Source organism: Heptranchias perlo, chromosome 3, assembly GCF_035084215.1.
Source record: "Heptranchias perlo isolate sHepPer1 chromosome 3, sHepPer1.hap1, whole genome shotgun sequence".
In the NCBI taxonomy this organism is placed as follows: Eukaryota; Metazoa; Chordata; class Chondrichthyes; order Hexanchiformes; family Hexanchidae; genus Heptranchias; species Heptranchias perlo.
The window spans coordinates 44,976,197-44,987,192 of record NC_090327.1 but is presented as its reverse complement, the minus strand read 5'-3'; the positions used below and the strand labels follow the sequence as shown (position 1 = coordinate 44,987,192).

The 10,996-nt window shown below is 46.0% G+C and overlaps 1 protein-coding gene across 2 annotated transcripts in view; it reads left to right on the top strand.

Moving 5' to 3' along the window:
- Positions 1 to 10,996, top strand: part of lrrc69 (leucine rich repeat containing 69) — a 67,005-nt gene continuing 56,009 nt past the window's right edge. For both annotated transcript variants that reach the window (XM_067979368.1, XM_067979367.1), the window contains exons 1-2: positions 1 to 224; positions 3,753 to 3,879. In XM_067979368.1, coding sequence (XP_067835469.1) covers positions 48 to 224; positions 3,753 to 3,879 — 304 coding nt within the window. In that variant the 5' untranslated portion in view covers positions 1 to 47. The remainder of the gene's footprint in view (positions 225 to 3,752; positions 3,880 to 10,996) is intronic.

The window sequence follows — 10,996 nt, the reverse complement described above, 5'->3', positions numbered from 1 at the left end:
CTGCCCGCCGGGCTCGTCTCCCTGGAGACAGGACGCGGTGCTTGGAGATGGCGGACGTGTTGGTGCTGCGAGCGATCCGGGGAAACGCGAGGAACCTCGACCTGAGCTTCAAGAAGCTGAGGCGGGTCCCGAAGGCGGTGACGAGGCTGCGCGCGCTGAGCCGGCTGCAGCTGAGAAACAACCTGATCACCGAGCTCCCGGCGGAGCTACAGGCGCTCGGCAACGTAAGGAGGAGGAGGGAGGAGGGAGGGGGCTGGGCAGGGATCGCAACCCCGCCCCCTCACCCCGCCCCCCTCACCGTAACCCCGCCCCTCCACTCACTTTAACTCCGCCCCCAATCACTTTAACCCCCGCCCCTCCACTCACTGTAACCCCGCCCCCACTGTGACCCCGCCCCTCCACTCACTTTAACCCCCGCCCCTCCACTCACTGTAACCCCGCCCCCACTGTGACCCCGCCCCTCCACTCACTGTAACCCCACCCCCACTCTGTGACCCCGCCCCTCCACTCACTGTAACCCCACCCCCACTCTGTGACCCCGCCCCTCCACTCTGTAACCCGCCCCCACTCACTGTAACCCCTGCCCCACTCACTAACCCCACCCCCTCACCGTAACCCCGCCCCCACTCAGTAACCCCCGCCCCACTCACTAACCCCGCCCCCACTCACCTTAACCCCCGCCCCTCCACTCACTGTAACCCCGCCCCCACTGTGACCCCGCCCCTCCACTCACTGTAACCCCGCCCCCACTCTGTGACCCCGCCCCTCCACTCACTAACCCCACCCTCCACTCACTGTAACCCCGCCCCCACTCACTGTAACCCCGCCCCTCCCACTCACATTACCCCTGCCCCCACTCACCCTAACCCTGCCCCCCACTCACCGTAACCCCCACAACTCACCATAACCCCCGCCCCTGCAACTCCACTCACTGTAATCCCACCCCATCATAACCCCCTCACTCACCGTAACCCCAACTCACCGTAACCCCGGCCTCCCACTCACCGTAACCCCGGCCTCCCACTCACCGTAACCCTAGCCTCCCACTCTCTGTAATCCCGGCCTCCCACTCTCCGTAATCCCCATTCACCGTAATGCCCCTCCTACTCACCGTAACTCCCCCACTCACCATTACCCCATCCCCCCACTCACCGTAACCCCCGTGCCCGCTCCCATTCACCGTAACCCCAGTTTACCATAACCCCCACTCATTCCCTGCAACCCCCACCACCCACCCACTTCTAGTAACCCCACTCTCCATCCAGTCCCTGTCACCCCCACCACTCACCTACCCACCCTAACTTCAGCTGCCCACCACCCACCCACCATAGCCACCGGTCCCCCCAACTACCATACCCCCACTTACCGTAACCTCCACCCCTATTCTCTGTAACTCCCCCCACTCACCGTAACCCTACTCACCGTAAACCCTGCCTCCCCTACTCACCGTAAACCCTGCCTCCCCTACTCACCGTAACCCCCACTCACCCTAACCCACAACTCACCGTAGCAACCCCCCAACTCACATAGCCCCCCACCTCCGCACTCACCATAACCCCCTCACTCACCATAACCCCTCCCACTCACCATAACCGTGGCCTCTCACCCACCCACTCCTCATAACTGCCTCCCTCTACCATGTCCCCGTAACTCCCACCCCTCACCCACCCACCCTAACCCCCACCACCCACTAACCGTAACCCCAAATTCACCGTAACCCCCATCCCCCACTTACCGTAACCCCAGCGCTCCTACCCACTCACCGTAACCCCACCCATTCCTCATAACCCCACTGACTCCACAAAGTCTCCATCGTCTTTGCCCCCCACCACCCACCCACCATAGCCCCTAACTCCCCCCACTCACTGTAACCCCCCACACACTGTAATCCATGCTCCCCGTAACGCCCACTCACCATACCCTGCCCCCCACTCATTGTAACCCCACCCCCCCCATTCACCGTAACCCTCCCGGCCTCCACTCACTGTAACCCCCGCGCCCGCTCCCATTCACCATAACCCCAGTCTACCACTTATTGTAACCCCTGCTCACCGTAATCTCCCACTCAGCGTAATCCTGTGCCTCCCCATTCACTGTAACCCCCACCCAGTCCCCGTAACTCTCACCCCTCACTCATCCACCGTAACCCCTGCTTCCCCACCCACCGTAACCCCTGCTTCCCCACCCACCGTAACCTCCGCTCCTCCCCACCCATCCACCCTCTCCCCATAACCCCCTGCTGTTAAACTGCTTGTCCAACATCCAGTCTTGCATGAGGTGTGATTTCCTCCAGCTAAACTTTGGGAAGGCCAAAGCGATTATTATCGGCGCCTGCCATTAACTCCCACCTTTGCCACTGATTCCATCCTCCACCCTGGCCACTGTCTGAGACTAAACTAGACTATTTGCAGCTTTTACATCATCAATAACAACAACAACTTGCATTTATATAGCGCCTTTAATGTATTAAAACGTCCCGAGAGGGGAGAAATGAAAGGAGGCACAACGGCAGGAGAGAGGGGCTAGGAGGGGCAAAGAGAAAAGAAGAAAAAAAGGGAAGTAGAAACGATGGACTTGGGTCCGGAGCGGCAGCCAAAATGCACACGCGAATGGACACGCTATTGAACTCCAAGCTGAGCTTCCAATCACATATCCTCTCCATCACAATCTCCTCTGCTCCTACCTCAATGCATCTGCCCTGAAATCCTCACTCGTGCCTTTGTCATTTCTAGACTCGACTATTCCAATGCTCTCCTGGCCAGCCTCCCATCCTCTACCCTCTGCAAACTTCTGCTCATCCAAAACTGTGCTGCCTGTATCCTATTTTGCACCAAGTCCTGCTCACCCATCACTCCTGTCCTTGCTGTCCTACATTGGCTCGAGGTTTCCCAATGCCTCAAATTTTAAATTCTCATGTTTAAATTCCTTCATGATCTCACCCGTCCCCTTCTCTGTAATCTTCTACTGCCACCCTGCCCGAACTCTCTCTTCCTCTGACTTTGACTCTTGTGCAGCCCCACCCTCCCTTTGCCCCATCATTGACGTCTTAGCCACCAGCCGCCTAGTCCCTGCGCTCTGGAATACCTTCCCTGAACCCTCTTGCTTTCCTCCTTTACAAACCTTCTTAAAATCCACATCCTTGACCAAGCTTCCGGTCACCTCTCCAAATATCTCTTGGTTGCAAAATACAGCTCATAATGTTGAAAGCAGTTTTAAAAAGTTATTTTGTGCTGATGTTATCGAGAGTAGGGGTGTCCAAATTACAGATGGTGCACCAATGTGGGCCCTGAAATCCACTCCATGAAGTTCAGGATGCTCTGTCCTGTTTGTGCATATTCCTTATATGCTGCTTTGTCTCTTTCCAATTCATGGGCCTGGAGGTTTGAAAAGGACTTATTTTATTGCTGTTGATCTTCATTAGTGGGTAAATACTAAATCAGAATACCAAGATCTGTTGGTATCAACAGCTAGAGATACCTACGAAATAATAGGAACACAGATTTAAAATTTATAGCTGAGTTGCTGTATATTCCCAGCATTTTTTATTTTGTTTCAGATTTTCAGCATTTACAGTTTTTCTCATTTTTTAAAAATCTAAACTTTATCTGTGTCCCTTGAGGCTGCATGATTCTAAGCAGCCTATGAATACAAAAGGGTTTGGACATCCCTAATATAGTAGCAACAGCTGTTGTATAAACTTAGCTGACTATTTATGTTTCTATTTATGGGAAACCTTTATAACTATTTTGTAGTTGACAGAGCTCAACTTGGGAAATAATTCCATCGAAGTGCTTCCAGAAGTTCTGAAGGATCTAAGACGATTAAAGAAGCTCCACTTGTTTGGTAACAAGCTAGACAAGTTGTCTCCAAGTGTGTTTGGTAAATATAACTAATGCTCTCAATTCTTGCTTGCATATTTCAAATCAATTATTGATTTATGAAAGTTAGTTTATTACATTAATGTTATATTTCTCAGCTTTTTCGTACAGATTAGATGTGGGAAGAGGTGGCAGTTGGATTAAAATTAAACATTTGTTTTTTAAAAAGTATATTATGTGTATGAATATTTGTTCTAGTATATACAAGGTATTTATATATTGAAAATATAACTTTAGCATCTAGTTTATTTTTTGGAACTGTGCTGCTGAAATAAATCCTTCAACGTGAGAGTCGATACCCTCAGGGCCAACATTATTTTCGGTTTTGTAACCTTTTCACCATTTTTACACCACGTCTATTCAGATCAGTCTGCCTGTCATGTTACTGTAAGAGAAGCTACAAATTAACAAAATGTATTATAGAGAATCACAAATGGCTAGAACCAAGGTCCTTTTTCCCCTGGTTTTCTCCACTCTTTTCACAAGGTTACAGACTTGTGTTGGTGTAGTTCAACAGCACTGCAAATCTTCACGTTCCTCACCCAAATTGTAAATATAGAATTTTGTAATTAGTTTGTTTGACATCTGATAAAAGCAATTCTTCCGCTACAATATGTTTTTGATGATTCTAACACCCATTAAAAATCATCCTTTGAATAATTTATTTGTTCTTCATGAGTGTAACAGAGTTCTGGGAGAAACTTGTGAGGAGAGGCAAGAGCTCTTTGGATAGTTCTATAATCACTAGTTGATCTTCTGTGATATTGCCAACAGTGAGTCAGAGGACACAGTCTGATACTTGGCATAGTCAATGTCCTGCTGCAAAAAAATTGACACAAACGTGTGGCATAAACATGGCAACAGGAAATAATGAGCCAGAATTTACTGTAAGTGGTGAACAAACGACACCCGCCATTCGTTAGACGTGCATTTTTGCCTTTGGACTTTCCATGAAGTTTTGCACGGCAAGTTGCTGTCAGCGGGAAATCCAAACAGGGCATCTGGGACCAGTGTGAACATGGCAAGCAACTGTGTGTCTCCTTAACCAATTAGATTGAAGAATCGTTAATGAGCAGCGCAAAGTCTGAACCAGGAAGTGTAAGTTAGAATAGTGAATTCAATGTCAAAATAGGTACAGAAAGCGAAATGAGAGGGAAAGAAAGATTGGATTAAAAGAGAGATAAAAGAGACAGAAAGAAAAAGTAAAAAAAAGTATTTACATTTTTTTAAAAATCTCCAACAATTAAATGAGACTCCACATTTGTAAAAGTTAATTTTCAGTGCCAGAGAGGTTGTTTGGCATTAATTAAAACTTATCGCACGGTTAAAAAGGGTCCTTAGACTGAAAAGGACAAGTCCTAATTTTCTGTGGCGAATTTAGTTTGTATCTATCATGAAAGTACAGGAACTTCACGCCGTTCAATGTATTTGAATGGTGAGTCAGACAGCGAGATGTTGTTTTCGAGAAGCTGATGGCGGAGCGGCGCATTTCGGACAGCAGCTTCCATATTTTCGTGTTTAACTGCGCATCTGCCCTCACCTGAAGTTGCTGTTCGATTTTCACATGAATAACAGTGAGTGCTGTTAGCCCCACCGTTATTTTGACAGTAAAATTTGGCCCATTGTCTTGCAGACAAGATGTGTGCACAGATGCAAGATTTTTAATATATGACTGTTGCCTGGTTTGCAGTTGCATTTGGTGCCATGGTACTCCCTCAAGTCTGAACATTGTGTTCCATGATGTTCCAAGATGAGTTTGTGATTGTAAGAAGCCAAGTGAGATGTTTCAATTAAGTAGAGCAGTTCCAGTGGGCTGGTTTGGTGGTAGGGACACCTTCACATAAATCCCATCTATCCAGTGTTGACCATAAATTAAAGTCTGCTTGAAAAATAAACTAGATTTAAAGGAAAGTTCATAACCATCATTCTTACAAAATATGCATAAAGTGCTCTTATACTTGTTTTCCACATTGCTAAGAGATAAAAAAAAATAATTATGATTTCCTTCGAAGGTACAAAATGCCTCTTTTTTTCCCTTAGTTTCATAGTTGCCTGAGCAGTGGTTGGTAGGACAGGCTACAGTCTGCCAGTAGATGTGGATAGCAGCGTGGATGGTTTTGAATAGAATCCATTCGACACCTCTCCAACGTGGCATCTGAGTTCAGAAACCTGGCAGAATTCAGCAGAGTCAACCGTTAATCCCACCATTCCATGGTACCCTGTGTTGGTACTCCTACACATATGCCATACTCTCCTCCCCCCACCACCATAAAATCATTGTATATCATTATATGCCAAACATTAATCCAGTACAACAGCAAACTTTGCAGTCTTGTGATTAAAAAAAATTGTTGAATATGATCATGAGGATTTTGTTTGAGTCGTTCCATATCAAAATGCAAATAAAATATAAAATGGAGGGAACTGTGAAAAGAAGTGGAATAAATACGTTGCAAATCATTTTTGCTGAACTTTAGAGCCTGGAAAACAGCTTTCAAATTCAACCTTTAGAGGGCACTCTAATACAGTAACTCACATTTGGAATTTGCCTTATTTATTTAGTGCAAGTGAGGCACATTAATCAGTATCTGTTTTATGCTTGCCTCCTCTAGTTAGCAGGTGCTCCAATTTACTCTAAAATTTTGTAAGTGTAATGACGTTGCAGGTAAGTACTTGCAATGTGCAGTAGTGTTCTGAATTTATAAATAAATAGGAATGAATGATGTTTGAGCCCCATTTTACCTGTTTGCACATTTTTTAAACTCCTTATTGATGGTGGTGTATTTGGGAAAAGGTGTGGTCAGACGTGCAGAGGTATTTAAATAAGTGGTTTCACAATGATCCTAACATTGTGACATCACGATGTGCATTGATTGCTGGGTCAGATCCAGCTGTAAGATTGGAACCAGTGCTGTTTCACCATTAGCTGTCATGAGATCTTGGTGGCTTTGGTTTCGCTGTAAGTAGGGCAGTCAAATCCAACTGCTCTATATTCGGACCACTGTGTTGAAGTTATCCACATAGAGGGATACATTTAATACCAACAATTCTAATATAACAACGGTGTAGAATCTATCGGTATGGTTGGCGCCCCCCTGCCTCTTTCTAATTTCCCTCCCATCTTTCCCATGTCCTCTCTGAGCTGGGGGAGTCCAAAACTAGCGGTCATAAATATAAAATAGTCGCTAATAAATCCAATAGGGAATTCAGGAGAAACCTCTACCCAAAGAGTGGTAAGAATGTGGAACGCGCTACCACAAGGAGTAGTTGAGGCAAATAGCATAGGTACATTTAAGGGGAAGCTAGATAAGCACATGGGGGAGATAGGAATAGAATGGTATTCTGATAGGGTTAGATGAATTAGGGAGGGAGGAGCCTCGTGAGGAGCATAAATGTCGGCTTAGACCAGTTGGGCCGAATGGCCCGTTTCTGTGCTGTAGATTCGATATAACTCGATGTAAAATCTCATCCATGAGACCCATCTCCTGCTCCTTTGACCTTATCCCCACTTACCTTCCTGGCACAAATGCTAGCTGACCTTGTAAATGGTTCCCTCTTCTTGAGTACTGTCCCCCTCCCTTTCAAAACCACTGTCATCACTCCCCACCTCAAAAAAATCCATCCTCAACTCTAATGTCCTTGCAAACTGCCGCCGTATCTCCAACTCCCATTCTTCTCCAAAGTCCTTGAATGCGTTGTCACCCCCTAACTCTGTTCCCATCTCTCCCACAACTCCCTATTTCAATCTCTCCAATCAGGTTTCTGCCCCTGTCAGTACTGAAACGGTCCTACCAAAGTAAGGAATGACATTCTGTGTGACTGATAGTGGTGCATTGCACCTCCTCATCCTCCTGGACATCTCTGCAGTCTTTCACATGATCGACTACACTATCCTCCTCCAAAGCCTCTTCTCCATTGTTTAGTTCAGTGGGACTGCCCTTGCTTGGTTCCACTCTTACCTATTCAATCGTAGCTAAAGCAACTGCAGCAATGGCTTCTGTTTCCGTCCTTGCACCGTTACCTCTGGATTTCCCCAAGGATCTGTCCTTGGCCTCCTCTTCTTCCTCACCTACATGCTGCCCCTTGGCGACATCATCCGCATGTATATTGATGACACCGAGCTCTACACCTCCACCATCTCGCAATGCCTTCACTACCTCTGTGTTTCAGACTGCATGTCCGACATCCAGTCTTGGATCAGGTGCGTTTTCCTCAAGCTAACCATTGGGAAGACTGAAGCCATCATCTCTGACCACCACTACAAACTTCATATGTTAGCCAATGATTCCGTCCCCCTCCCTGACCACTGTTTCAGGCTGAACCAGGCTGTTTGCAACCTTGGCACCTTATTCAACCCAAAGCTGATTTTCTGACCTCATATCCCCTCAATCACAGCGACTGCCTACTTCCACCTCTGTAACATCGCTCAACTTTGCCCCTGAAACCCTCATCCATTCCTTTGTCACCTCCACACCCAACTATTCCAATGGTCTCCTGGCCAGCCTTCCATCCTCCACACTCCATAAACGTCAGCTCATCCAAAACGCTGCTGCTTGTACCCTCTTTCATAACAAGTCCTGCTCACTCACCACCCTTGTCCTTGCTGACCTACATTGGCTCTCAGTCCCCCAGTGCCTCAAATTTAAATTCTCATCCTCGTGTTTAAAAATCACTTCATGGGCTCACCTCTCGCAATCTCTGTAACCTCTTCCAGCCTCACAACTCACCCCCTAAACTCTCCACTCCTCGTTCTCCGACCTCTTGTGCATCTCCCCTCCCTTCACCCCACCATTGGCTGTGCCTTCAGCCGTCTGGGCTCAATGCCCAGCAATTCCCTCCCTAAACCCCTCCGCCTCTTCACCTCTGTCTTCTTCTTTAAGACCCTCCTTGAATCCTACCTATTTGTCAAAGCTTTTGGTCACACCTCCAAATATCTGCTTCCTTGACTCACCATACATTTTTGATTACGCCTTTGTCAATCGCTTTGGGACATTTTTCTATGTTAAAGGCACAATGTGAATACAAGTTTTTTTAGGGCTAAAAGACCAGCAGGTTGCATGTATTCTAGTGGTAATCGAGTTCCATGCCTTTCAGGTGGGCATGCTAAAGGATTCACCACAGGAAGTAGTTATAGCCAAGGCCACTAATTTGTAGTTTTCGTAGAAAAAAGGACAATCACGAAATGCAATCTTGAAAACACTGGTGAAAATCCTGCATAATAAATCAAAATTTGACATAATTAACCAATGGCTTTAATTTTAAATGTTTGTTGGCTGCTGAATTGGAGGTGGTGCTATGTGAAGTTGTTGTGAGGAGGCTGGTCCTTTTATCACTCCATGACACTATCTGGGTAGGTAAGCGCTGCTGTATACCTGAAGGTAGATTTGAGGCCATAGCTGACCGTTACTGACACTGGCACATTTTAGTTTAGTCCTTGCAGATCTGTATCTGACTTCCTGCTGACCGAGACTCTGAAGACATTTCCCCATGGGCATTGCAATAGGCACCAAAGTCTGCAGATGTGGTTGGTGGGGTGTTGGTGGTGCTTCCAATTAGGCCATGCCTTCTTTCATGTCGATGCAGATGTGGCAGTACTGGTGGTTTGACTTCCACTTCATCCTGTAGAAAGCTGAGATGATGACTTTCTGTTGGGGAACCTATTGGTGACAGTAATGGAGCTGTTGGAAAAAAAGAAGCAGTGCAATAGCTACAAAGTTTCTGCAAAATAAGTGGCAACAGAAAAACAAAACAAGAAAAAATGTGCGGAAATGATCTGAAAATACTTAGAACGTTTTAACTGTGATCATTAAGTGAATTTTCATGTATTCCCCGTCCCTAGCAACCCAAGGCCACCATTATATGTGGGGGCAGGCAATTGCATGCAGGTCATTTCCATCCTAACATTTAAATATTTTAATGAAGCTCTTGACTGACCACAACTGATCCATCTGTGCCTTTGCATTTGCTATGTATTTCCAGCATTTCAGTTTAAATTCATAAGTATGGTTTTACAACAATAACTAAATATCAATACAATAAATAAATAGTCAAAATAAAATCTATTCATACATAACCAACCTACTTCCCAATGGATTAATATAATTACTTGTATAAGATACTGTAAATCTAACTATGATATTTATTGTCTCATAGATAAACATGCTGATAGCACATTAAGTACCTGGATATGCACCTGAAGTGCCATAACCTACAAGGTTACTGACCAAGTGCTGGAAAGTGGGATTAGGCTCGGTGGCTCATTTTCGGCTGGCACGGACACAATGGGCCGAATGGCCTCCTTCGGTGCCGTAAATTTTCTATGATTCTATGATTAAAAGATTAAGCATAGAAAAGAAATAATGGAAAAATAAAAGATACAATATCTAACATTAATATTTATCACAAACCAATACTTTTAAAATTACTATTGTGAGTCAAGTACAAACCAAAATCAATCTTTTATCCTAAAGAGTAGCTGACAGATTTTGATATTCTATCATCCAGGGTATTGATAGCCGCACCCATTCTTTTTTGTCCATCCTGTGCCAGGTTGAAACACTCCTACAGCACCCTACCCATGTGTGTCTCAAAACTATTCCCTGCTTAGTTACCCAATGTGCAGCTCCATCACTTCTCTCGCCAACCTCAAACTCCTTCTCTTCCTTTCACCCTCTTCCAGGTGGCTCCTATCTTTTATTCCACTGCAGTTGTCTGCTGCTTCGTCTCAACCTTGCCGAATGTTGATGAGGATTGAGAGTGTTATGTGGTGAGGCCATCCCAAGTGTAAGTGAAGGGATATGGGCCAAAGGCAGGTATATGGAGTTAGATCACAGATCAGCCATGATCTTATCAAATGGTGGAGCAGGCACGAGGGGCTGAATGGCCTACTCCTGTTCCTATGTTCCTTTCAGTAAGAATGCCAGGATAATCTTGCTGCAACAGTGAAGCAGCAGTGATGGAAGGAAAGCTTGATTGGCTGTGCAATGAAGTTAAAATAAAAGTCTGAGGCAAATAGGGAGCAGATGTGGGTTTGATGGTAACATTGAGGGGGCAGGTGGAGAAAAGTTTGATGCAGCGATATGCTAGGAAAAAGGTGCATTTAAGCAGCATGGAGAAGA